The sequence below is a fragment of the Bombina bombina genome, chromosome 8 (assembly GCF_027579735.1).
Source record: "Bombina bombina isolate aBomBom1 chromosome 8, aBomBom1.pri, whole genome shotgun sequence".
Taxonomy (NCBI): Eukaryota; Metazoa; Chordata; class Amphibia; order Anura; family Bombinatoridae; genus Bombina; species Bombina bombina.
This window is the reverse complement of record NC_069506.1, coordinates 222,496,902-222,509,812: the sequence shown is the minus strand read 5'-3', so window position 1 is coordinate 222,509,812 and position 12,911 is coordinate 222,496,902. Positions and strand designations below refer to the sequence as shown.

The following is a 12,911-nucleotide window of genomic DNA, read 5'->3' as shown; positions in this document are numbered from 1 at the left end:
ATGGTAATCTAAAATGATAAATTGTGTATACAGTATATATATAAAAAAACCTCTGCATTATACTTTAATTGTTTATTTTTTCCGCTTTTCCTGTAACTCCATTCTGAAATTTTGGGCTTTTCAGTTTCTGATAGAAATGGAACTGCAGAACACTGTTATATTCCACACAGCCATTGGCTGCACACTCTAGTGGCCTATTTATAACTTTCCCTAACTGGCCACAGCAGAGAAGGTAACCTAAGTTACAACATGGCAGCTCCCATTGTTTTATAGACCCTAAATCTTTACACTTATTTTGCCAATATCTTAACAGCTAATGAAACTTTAAAAAATATATCTATGTTTATTCTCAGATTAATCTTTTCTATGTTGCATCCTTCTATCTAGTATTTATTTAGTGTTTAATGTTCCTTTTAATATTGAGCTGTTTAATCCGGGAAGGTCTATCTGTCTGAGTAGGTATGACACAAATTTTTCTATGATCCTTAAGATATTGTTGCTTAAAGGAACAGTCTTCTACAGAATTGTATTTGTTTAAAAAGATAGATAATCCCTTTATTACCCTTTCCCCAGTTTTGCACAACCAACACAGTTATATTAATATATCTTTTACTTTGTATCTGCAGACTGCCCCCTTATTTCATTTCTTTTGAAAGACTTGCATTTTAGGCAAACCGTTCTGATGCCTAGGTAACTCCACAGTAGAGAGCACAATGTTATCTTTATGGCATACATGAACTACCACTCTCTATCTGTAAAAAACTGTCAAAATGCACTGAGATAAGAGGCGACCTTCAAGGGCTTAGAAATTAGCCTACAAGCCTACCTAGGTTTATCTTTCAACAAAGAATACCAAATTTGATTATAAAAGTGAATGGGAAGGTTGTTTAAAATTGCATATCTGAAACATGACAAAGTAATTTTAATTTTGACTAGACTTTCCCTTTAAAGAACATACAATTTTTAAAAAGTTTCAAATGTAATTCTATTATCACAATTTGCTTAATTCCCATGATATTCTGTGTTGGGGAGATACCTAGGTAGGTGTCTGTAGCTCTCCATGGTAGTTAATAGTGCTGCCATTTAGTGATCCAGAAATGCGCCAGCTCCTAAGCATAAGCCCTGCTTTTCAACAAAAACAAAGGGAATGAAAAAAAATTGATAATAGAAGTAATTTAGAGAGTTGTTTTAAAGTGCATGCTCTATCTGAATCGTGAAATAGACAGTCTGGGTTTCATATCCCTTTAATAACTTTGTCATTTTCTCTCACAGATCGCACAAGGCCTGAGCTTATTCCTGAAGATACACAGAAAAGATTTATGAGGGAGATCCAGAGTCACCAGATTCCAGAGATTAATCGTCAGCTAGAGGACTTCAGGTACCCATGCGATTCCATAAACAGCACGTTTTTTTTTATTTGGTGGCTGTAGCTTTTTCATTGAGTTTTAGAATGTTCACAACACGTGCACTGCATTGTGAGGCAGTTTTCCTAGCTGTGATGGCAGCACATGAAAGCCCTGTCTGATCAGTTAAAATACCAGACAACAGAATGTCATTCAGTTCTGAGAGGTGAGATGGGAAAGCTACACCATGGGGCCGATTTATGAAAGTGCAAGCGGACATGATACAATGTAGTGGATCATGTCCGCCGCACATTGATAAATGCCGACAGCATATGATGTCTGCATTTATTATTGCACAAGCGGTTCTTGTGAACTGCTTGTGCAATGCCGCCCCCTGCAGATTCGCTGACAATCGGCCGCTAGTAGGGGGTGTCAATCAGCCCAATTGTATAGGATCGGGCGGATTGATGTCCGCAGCCTCAGAGCAGACGGACCAGTTATGGAGCAGCAGTATTTAGACCTGAAGGCTCATGTGGAAACAGGGGCATCAAGCTCCATTTGGAGCTTGATAATTCATCCCCCATGTCTAAGATGGACAAGACATCCTCTACATTTCAAGCAGAATGCTTGAAGAACCTTCTCAGAAGTACAGTCTGCTCTGAAACTTTAAGGGATATAAAACCCAAACATTTTCTTTTGTGATTCAGACAGAGCATACCCGTTTTAAAAGTTTCCAATTTACTTTTGATATCAATTTTTCTTCGTTCCCATGGTGTTCTTTGTTGAAGAGATACCTAGGTAGGTGTGCGGAGCACTACATGGCAGGAAATAGTGCTGCCATCTAGTGCTCTTGCAAATGGATAACAATCTTGCAAAACTGCTGCAATATAGTGCTTAGAACACGTGGGCGCTCCTCAGATTACTTCCTTGCTTTTTTTAATAAAAGATACCAAGAGAACAAAGGAATTGGATTATAGAAGTAAATTAGAAAGTTGTATAAAATCTATCTGAATCGACCAAAAAAAAAAAAAGGTTTTGTATCCCTTTTAAAAGGAGAATCCGTGAAGCTAATGGATCCAGGATTCTACTTCACACATTAATTATCCGGACAAAAATATTTTCTGTAATAATGAAAACACATTACCACTTTATAGGTTAGTTGCAGCATTCATCATTGGTTATTTAAAGGGATACTAAACCACATTTCTCTTGTAAAGGTGTATCCAGTCCACGGGTTCATCCATTACTTGTGGGATATTCTCCTTCCCAACAGGAAGCTGCAAGAGGACACCCACAGCAGAGTTGTCTATATAGCTCCTCCCCTAACTGCCACCCCAGTCATTCTCTTGCAGCTCTCGACAAGAAAGGAAGTATCAAGAGAGATGTGGTGACTTAGTGTAGTTTTCACCTTCAATCAAAAGTTTGTTATTTTTAAACGGTACCGGCGTTGTACTGTTTTTACTCTTAGGCAGAAATTGGAAGAAGACTTCTGCCTGGAGGTTTGATGATCTTAGCGGTTTGTAACTAAGGTCCATTGCTGTTCTCACACATAACTGAAGAGTATGGAAAGAAAACTTCAGTTGGGGGGACGATCTGCAGATTGCCTGCTTTGAGGTATGTTTAGTATATTTTTTTTCTAGAGAGATGATAAAGTCTAGAAAATGCTGACAGTGCCTGGTATATTTAAGGTAAGCCTGATACAGTGATTTAAAAACAACTGGGATCATGCTTGCAAAAAGGGATAATATTCATGTTAAAACCTATATTACTTAGTGTACAAACGTTTGCATGATTTATAAATAAAAACGTTTTTTCTCTGAGGGTGATAAATCTTTATTTGGGGCCTAATTTCCACATGGCTTGTTAGATTACTCCTAGGAGTACTTTTTTAAGGCCCTCTGACTTTGAGTGCATGGTGGGAGGGGCCTATTTTCGTTTTCAGTCTGAGACATCCAGCTTCCCTGAAGGAGTCCTCTGGCTTATAGGACCTCTATAGAGGGTTTTGTTCCTGCAAAAATCGTTTTTAAGGGCAGGTAGGAGCCACAGCAGGGCTTTGGCAGTGTGTTTGACTGTTTGTTAACAGGTTTTAAGTTTTTCTAATTCGTTTTTGGGCCTGAGGGGTTAATCATCCATTTGCAAGTGGGTGCAATGCTGCTTTATTCCCTTATACACACTGTAAAAATTTTGTAGAGTTTACTACTTTTTTTCACTGTTTTGCAGTTTATGTGGTAGTTTTTTTCTCTTAAAGGCACAGTACCGTTTTTTATTATTGCTTTTTTCACATTTATTAAAGTGTTTTCCAAGCTTGCTGGTCTCATTACTAGTCTGTTAAACATGTCTGACATAGAGGAAACTCCTTGTTCATTATGTTTAGAAGCCATTGTGGGACCCCCTCTTAGAATGTGTACCAAATGCACTGACCTTTCTATAAGTTATAAAGACCATATTATGGCTTTTAAAGATTTATCACCTGAGGTTTCTGAGACTGACAAAAGGGAGGTTATGCCATCTAGCTCTCCCCACGTGTCAGAACCTATAACTCCCGCTCAAGGGACGCCAAGTACATCTAGCGCGTCCAATGCGTTTACTTTACAAGACATGGCGGCAGTTATGAATCATACCCTCACTGAGGTATTGTCCAAACTGCCAGGGTTAAAAGGAAAGCGAGACAGCTCTGGGGCTAGAACAAATACAGAGCTCTCTGACGCTTTAGTAGCTATGTCTGATATACCCTCACAATGTGCAGAAGTTGAAGCAGGAGAGCTTCTATCTGTGGGTGACTTCTCTGATTGAGGGAAGGCGGTACTTCAGTCTGACTCTGAAATGACAGCATTTAAATTTAAGCTTGAACACCTCCGCGTGTTGCTCAGGGAGGTTTTAGCGACTCTGGATGACTGTGACACCATTGTAGTCCCAGAGAAATTGTGTAAAATGGACAAATACTTTGCAGTGCCTGTTTACACTGATGTTTTTCCAATCTCTAAGAGGTTTTCAGAAATTATTACTAAGGAATGGGATAGACCAGGTGTGCCGTTCTCTCCCCCTCCTGCTTTTAAGAAAATGTTTCCTATAGATGCCGCTACACGGGACTTGTGACAGACTGTCCCTAAGGTGGAGGGAGCAGTCTCTACCCTAGCTAAGCGTACAACTATTCCTGTCGAGGACAGTTGTGCTTTCCTAGATCCTATGGATAAGAAATTAGAGGGTTTCCTTAAGAAAATCTTTATACAACAAGGTTTTATTCTCCAGCCTCTTGCATGCATTGCCCCAGTCACTGCTGCAGCGGCTTTCTGGTTCGAGTCTCTGGAGGAGGCTTTACAGGTAGAGACCCCGTTGGATGATATCCTTGACAGCCTTAAAGCTCTTAAGTTAGCCAATTCATTTATTTCTGACGCTGTTTTTCATTTAACCAAGCTAACGGCTAAAAATTCAGGTTTTGCCATTCAGGAACGTAGGGCGCTATGGCTTAAATCCTGGTCAGCTAATGTCACTTCAAAGTCTAAACTTCTCAATATCCCCTTCAAAGGGCAGACCCTATTTGGGCCTGGACTGAAGGAGATCATTTCTGATATTACTGGAGGAAAAGGCCACGCCCTTCCCCAGGATAGGTCCAACAAGTTAAGGACCAAACAGACTAATTTTCGTTCCTTTCGAAACTTCAAGAGTGGCGCAGCTTCATCTTCCTCTTCTACAAAACAAGAGGGAAATTTTGCCCAGTCCAAGCTAGTCTGGAGACCTAACCAGGCTTGGAACAAGGGGAAACAGGCCAAAAAGCCTGCTGCTGCCTCTAAGACAGCATGAAGGAGTAGCCCCCGATCCGGGACCGGATCTAGTGGGGGGCAGACTTTCTCTCTTCACCCAGGCTTGGACAAGAGACGTCCAGGATCCCTGGGCTCTGGAGATTGTTTCCCAGGGATATCTTCTGGATTTCAATGCTTCATCTCCAAAGGGGAGATTTCATCTCTCACAATTATCTGCAAACCAGATAAAGAGAGAGGCATTCTTACATTGCGTTCAAGACCTACTAGTTATGGGAGTGATCCACCCAGTTCCAAAGGAGGAACAGGGGCAGGGCTTCTATTCAAATCTGTTTATAGTTCCCAAGAAAGAGGGAACTTTCAGACCAATATTGGATCTCAAGATCCTGAACAAATTTCTCAGGGTCCCATCCTTCAAAATGGAGACTATTCGAACCATCCTACCTATGATCCAGGAGGGTCAATATATGACTACCGTGGATTTAAAGGATGCTTATCTACATATTCCGATACACAGGGATCATCATCAGTTTCTCAGGTTCACCTTCCTAGACAGGCATTACCAGTTTGTGGCTCTTCCCTTTGGGTTAGCCACGGCACCAAGAATCTTTACGAAGGTTCTAGGGTCCCTTCTGGCGGTTCTAAGACCGCGGGGTATAGCAGTAGCCCCTTACCTAGACGACATCCTGATACAGGCGTCAACTTTTCAAATCGCCAGGTCCCATACGGACATTGTTCTGGCATTCCTAAGGTCTCACGGGTGGAAGGTGAACGAAGGAAAGAGTTCCCTCTCACCTCTCACAAGAGTTTCCTTCCTAGGAACTCTGATAGATTCAGTAGAAATAAATATTTATCTGACAGAGGTCAGGTTGTCAAAACTTCTAACTTCCTGCCGTGCTCTTTATTCCATTTCTCGTCCGTCAGTGGCTCAGTGTATGGAGGTAATCGGATTAATGGTAGCGGCAATGGACATTGTTCCGTTTGCCCGCCTACATCTCAGACCACTGCAACTTTGCATGCTCAATCAGTGGAATGGGGATTACACAGATTTGTCCCCTCTACTAAATCTGGATCAAGAGACCAGGGATTCTCTAATCTGGTGGCTATCTCGGGTCCATCTGTCCAAGGGAATGAGTTTCCGCAGGCCAGAATGGACTATAGTAACGACAGATGCCAGCCTTCTGGGCTGGGGTGCAGTCTGGAACTCCCTGAAGGCTCAGGGTTCGTGGACTCAGGAGGCCCTCCTTTCGATAAACATTCTGGAACTAAGAGCGATATTCAATGATCTTCAGGCTTGGCCTCAGCTAGCTGCGGTCAGGTTCATCAGATTTCAGTCGGACAACATCACGACTGTAGCCTATATCAACCATCAGGGGGGAACAAGGAGCCCCCTGGCAATGTTGGAGGTTTCAAAGATAATTCTATGGGCAGAGGTTCACTCTTGCCATCTCTCAGCTATCCATATCCCAGGAGTAGAGAACTGGGAGGCGGATTTTCTAAGTCGGCAGACTTTTCATCTGGGGGAGTGGGAGCTCCATCAGGAGGTATTTGCCCAGTTGATCCAACTTTGGGGCAAACCAGAACTGGATCTCATGGCATCTCATCAGAACGCCAAGCTTCCTTGTTACTGGTCCAGGTCCAGGGTTCCCAAGGCAGCGCTGATAGATGCTCTAGCAGCGCCCTGGTCCTTCAGCCTGGCTTATGGGTTTCCACCGTTTCCTCTGCTCCCTCGTCTGATTGCCAAGATCAAGCAGGAGAGAGCTTCGGTGATGTTGATAGCCCCTGCGTGGCCACGCAGGACTTGGTATGCAGATCTGGTGGACATGTCATCCTTTCCACCATGGACTCTGCCGCTAAGGCAGGACCTTCTACTTCAAGGTCCCTTCAAACATCCAAATCTAATTTCTCTACGTCTGACTGCTTGGAGATTGAACGCTTGATTCTATCAAAGCGTGGTGTTTCCGAATCGGTCATTGATACCTTAATTCAGGCTCGAAAGCCTGTCACCAGGAAAATCTATCATAAGATATGGTGTAAATTTCTTCATTGGTGTGAATCCAAGGGTTACTCATGGAGTAAGGTCAGGATTCCTAGGATATTATCTTTTCTCCAAGAAGGATTGAAGAAGGGTTTGTCAGCTAGTTCCTTAAAGGGACAGATTTCTGCTCTGTCTATTCTTTTGCACAAACGTCTGGCTGAGGTTCCAGACGTTCAGGCGTTTTGTCAGGCTTTAGTTAGAATCAAGCCTGTGTTTACACCTGTTGCTCCGCCATGGAGTTTAAATTTAGTTCTTAAAGTTCTTCAAGGGGTTCCGCTTGAACCTTTGCATTCCATAGATATTAAGCTTTTATCTTGGAAAGTTCTGTTTTTAGTAGCTATCTCCTCGGCTCGAAGAGTTTCGGAGTTATCTGCTTTACAATGCGATTCCCCTTATCTGATTTTCCATGCAGATAAGGTAGTGTTACGTACCAAACCTGGGTTTCTTCCTAAGGTGGTATCTAATAAGAATATCAATCAGGAGATTGTTGTTCCTTCACTATGTCCTAATCCTCCTTCAAAGAAGGAACGTCTATTACACAATCTTGATGTGGTTCGTGCTTTAAAGTTTTATTTACAAGCTACGAAGGATTTTCGTCAAACATCTGCTTTGTTTGTTGTCTACTCTGGACAGAGGAGAGGCCAAAAGGCTTCGGCAACTTCTCTTTCTTTTTGGCTAAGAAGTATAATACGCTTAGGCCTAGATTTGGAGTTCGGCGGTAAAAGGGCTGTTAACGCTCCGCAGGCTTTTTTCTGGCCGCACCATAAATTTAACTCTGGTATCGAGAGTTTAAACAAATGCTGCGTTAGGCTCCAAAAAAGGAGCGTAGAGCATTTTTACCGCAAATCCATTCTCGATACCAGAGTTGCTTACGGACGCGGCCGGCCTCAAAAACGTGCTCGTGCACGATTCTCCCATAGGAAACAATGGGGCTGTTTGAGCTGAAAAAAAACCTAACACCTGCAAAAAAGCAGCGTTCAGCTCCTAACGCAGCCCCATTGTTTCCTATGGGGAAACACTTCCTACGTCTGCACCTAACACCATAACATGTACCCCGAGTCTAAACACCCCTAACCTTACACTTATTAACCCCTAATCTGCCGCCCCCGCTATCGCTGACCCCTGCATATTTTTTTAACCCCTAATCTGCCGCTCCGTAAACCGCCGCAACCTACGTTATCCCTATGTACCCCTAATCTGCTGCCCTAACATCGCCGACCCCTATATTATATTTATTAACCCCTAATCTGCCCCCCTCAACGTCGCCGACACCTGCCTACACTTATTAACTCCTAATCTGCCGAGCGGACCTGAGCGCTACTGTAATAAAGTTATTAACCCCTAATCCGCCTCACTAACCCTATCATAAATAGTATTAACCCCTAATCTGCCCTCCCTAACATCGCAGACACCTAACTTCAATTATTAACCCCTAATCTGACGACCGGAGCTCACCGCTATTCTAATAAATGTATTAACCCCTAAAGCTAAGTCTAACCCTAACACTAACACCCCCCCTAAATTAAATATAATTTTAATCTAACGAAATAAATTAACTCTTATTAAATAAATTATTCCTATTTAAAGCTAAATACTTACCTGTAAAATAAACCCTAATATAGCTACAATATAAATTATAATTATATTATAGCTATTTTAGGATTAATATTTATTTTACAGGCAACTTTGTAATTATTTTAACCAGGTACAATAGCTATTAAATAGTTAAGAACTATTTAATAGTTACCTAGTTAAAATAATAAAAAATTTACCTGTAAAATAAATCCTAACCTAAGATATAATTAAACCTAACACTACCCTATCAATAAATTAATTAAATAAACTACCTACAATTACCTACAATTAACCTAACACTACACTATCAATAAATTAATTAAACACAATTGCTACAAATAAATACAATTAAATAAACTAGCTAAAGTACAAAAAATAAAAAAGAACTAAGTTACAAAAAATAATAAAATATTTACAAACATAAGAAAAATATTACAACAATTTTAAACTAATTACACCTACTCTAAGCCCCCTAATAAAATAACAAAGCCCCCCAAAATAAAAAATTCCCTACCCTATTCTAAATTAAAAAAGTTACAAGCTCTTTTACCTTACCAGCCCTGAACAGGGCCCTTTGCGGGGCATGCCCCAAGGATTTCAGCTCTTTTGCCTGTAAAAAAAAACATACCATACCCCCCCCCCAACATTACAACCCACCACCCACATACCCCTAATCTAACCCAAACCCCCCTTAAATAAACCTAACACTAAGCCCCTGAAGATCTTCCTACCTTGTCTTCACCATACCAGGTTCACCGATCCGTCCTGGCTCCAACATCTTCATCCAACCCAAGCGGGGGTTGGCGATCCATCATCCGGTGCTGAAGAGGTCCAGAAGAGGCTCCAAAGTCTTCCTCCTATCCGGCAAGAAGAGGACATCCGGACCGGCAAACATCTTCTCCAAGCGGCATCTTCAATCTTCTTCCATCCGGTGCGGAGCGGGTCCATCTTGAAGCAGGCGACGCGGATCCATCCTCTTCTTCCGTTGTCTCCCGACGAATGACGGTTCCTTTAAGGGACGTCATCCAAGATGGCGTCCCTCGAATTCCGATTGGCTGATAGGATTCTATCAGCCAATCGGAATTAAGGTAGGAATTTTCTGATTGGCTGATGGAATCAGCCAATCAGAATCAAGTTCAATCCGATTGGCTGATCCAATCAGCCAATCAGATTGAGCTCGCATTCTATTGGCTGATCGGAACAGCCAATAGAATGCGAGCTCAATCTGATTGGCTGATTGGATCAGCCAATCGGATTGAACTTGATTCTGATTGGCTGATTCCATCAGCCAATCAGAAAATTCCTAACTTAATTCCGATTGGCTGATAGAATCCTATCAGCCAATCGGAATTCGAGGGACGCCATCTTGGATGACGTCCCTTAAAGGAACCGTCATTCGTCGGAAGACAACGGAAGAAGAGGATGGATCCGCGTCGCCTGCTTCAAGATGGACCCGCTCCGCACCGGATGGAAGAAGATTGAAGATGCCGCTTGGAGAAGATGTTTGCCGGTCCGGATGTCCTCTTCTTGCCGGATAGGAGGAAGACTTTGGAGCCTCTTCTGGACCTCTTCAGCACCGGATGATGGATCGCCAACCCCCGCTTGGGTTGGATGAAGATGTTGGAGCCAGGACGGATCGGTGAACCTGGTATGGTGAAGACAAGGTAGGAAGATCTTCAGGGGCTTAGTGTTAGGTTTATTTAAGGGGGGTTTGGGTTAGATTAGGGGTATGTGGGTGGTGGGTTGTAATGTTGGGGGGGGGGGGTATGGTATGTTTTTTTTTACAGGCAAAAGAGCTGAAATCCTTGGGGCATGCCCCGCAAAGGGCCCTGTTCAGGGCTGGTAAGGTAAAAGAGCTTGTAACTTTTTTAATTTAGAATAGGGTAGGGAATTTTTTATTTTGGGGGGCTTTGTTATTTTATTAGGGGGCTTAGAGTAGGTGTAATTAGTTTAAAATTGTTGTAATATTTTTCTTATGTTTGTAAATATTTTATTATTTTTTGTAACTTAGTTCTTTTTTATTTTTTGTACTTTAGCTAGTTTATTTAATTGTATTTATTTGTAGGAATTGTGTTTAATTAATTTATTGATAGTGTAGTGTTAGGTTAATTGTAGGTAGTTTATTTAATTAATTTATTGATAGGGTAGTGTTAGGTTTAATTATATCTTAGGTTAGGATTTATTTTACAGGTAAATTTGTTATTATTTTAACTAGGTAACTATTAAATAGTTCTTAACTATTTAATAGCTATTGTACCTGGTTAAAATAATTACAAAGTTGCCTGTAAAATAAATATTAATCCTAAAATAGCTATAATATAATTATAATTTATATTGTAGCTATATTAGGATTTATTTTACAGGTAAGTATTTAGCTTTAAATAGGAATCATTTATTTAATAAGAGTTAATTAATTTCGTTAGATGTAAATTATATTTAAGTTAGGGGGGTGTTAGTGTTAGGGTTAGACTTAGCTTTAGGGGTTAATCCATTTATTAGAATAGCGGTGAGCTCCGGTCGTCAGATTAGGGGTTAATAATTGAAGGTAGGTGTCGGCGATGTTAGGGAGGGCAGATTAGGGGTTAATACTATTTATGATAGGGTTAGTGAGGCGGGTTAGGGGTTAATAACTTTATTATAGTAGCGCTCAGGTCCGCTCGGCAGATTAGGGGTTAATAAGTGTAGGCAGGTGTCGGCGACGTTGAGGGGGGCAGATTAGGGGTTAATAAATATAATATAGGGGTCGGCGGTGTTAGGGGTAGCAGATTAGGGGTACATAGGGATAACGTAGGTGGCGGCGCTTTGCGGTCGGAAGATTAGGGGTTAATTATTTTAAGTAGCTGGCGGCGACGTTGTGGGGGGCAGGTTAGGGGTTAATAAATGTAATACAGGGGTCGGCGGGGTTAGGGGCAGCAGATTAGGGGTACATAAGTATAACGTAGGTGGCGGTCGGCAGATTAGGGGTTAAAAATTTTAATCGAGTGGCGGCGATGTGGGGGGAGCTCGGTTTAGGGGTACATAGGTAGTTTATGGGTGTTAGTGTACTTTAGGGTACAGTAGTTAAGAGCTTTATGAACCGGCGTTAGCCAGAAAGCTCTTAACTCCTGCTATTTTCAGGCGGCTGGAATTTTGTCGTTAGAGCTCTAACGCTCACTTCAGAAACGACTCTAAATACCGGCGTTAGAAAGATCCCATTGAAAAGATAGGATACGCAAATGGCGTAGGGGGATCTGCGGTATGGAAAAGTCGCGGCTGAAAAGTGAGCGTTAGACCCTTTAATCACTGACTCCAAATACCAGCGGGCGGCCAAAACCAGCGTTAGGAGCCTCTAACGCTGGTTTTGACGGCTACCGCCGAACTCCAAATCTAGGCCTTAGTTTATGAGACTGCTGGCCAGCAGCCTCCTGAAAGAATTACAGCTCATTCTACTAGAGCAGTAGCTTCCACATGGGCTTTTAAACATGAGGCTCTGTTGAACAGATTTGTAAGGCGGCGACTTGATAAATTTGATACTTTTGCTTCTTCAGAGGCTATTTTTGGGAGAAAGGTCTTACAGGCAGTGGTGCCTTCCGTTTAAGTTCCTGCCTTGTCCCTCCCTTCATCCAAGTCCTAAAGCTTTGGTATTGGTATCCCACAAGTAATGGATGAACCCGTGGACTGGATACACCTTTACAAAAGAAAACAAAATTTATGCTTACCTGATAAATTTATTTCTCTTGTGGTGTATCCAGTCCACGGCCCGCCCTGTCATTTTAAGGCAGGTGTTTTTTTTAAAAAAAATTTAAACTACAGTCACCACTGCACCCTATAGTTTCTCCTTTTTTTCTTGCTTGTCTTCGGTCGAATGACTGGGGGTGGCAGTTAGGGGAGGAGCTATATAGACAGCTCTGCTGTGGGTGTCCTCTTGCAGCTTCCTGTTGGGAAGGAGAATATCCGACAAGTAATGGATGAACCCGTGGACTGGATACACCACAAGAGAAATAAATTTATCAGGTAAGCATAAATTTTGTTTTTTTTCTTTCATTATAGAGCATGCAATTTAAAGCAACTTTCTAATTTACTACTATTATCAATTATTATAAATGTAGCCACCAATCAGCAAGCACTCTATATATATATATATATATATATATATATATATATATATATATATATATATATATATATATATATATATATATATATATATATATATAT

The 12,911-nt window shown here is 41.5% G+C and overlaps 1 protein-coding gene across 3 annotated transcripts in view; it reads left to right on the top strand.

The window, feature by feature from the left end:
- ARHGEF1 (Rho guanine nucleotide exchange factor 1) overlaps window positions 1-12,911 on the top strand; it is a 241,256-nt gene that overhangs the window by 112,175 nt on the left and 116,170 nt on the right. For all 3 annotated transcript variants that reach the window (XM_053691062.1, XM_053691059.1, XM_053691061.1), the window contains exon 7: window positions 1,273-1,378. In XM_053691062.1, coding sequence (XP_053547037.1) covers window positions 1,273-1,378 — 106 coding nt within the window. The remainder of the gene's footprint in view (window positions 1-1,272; window positions 1,379-12,911) is intronic.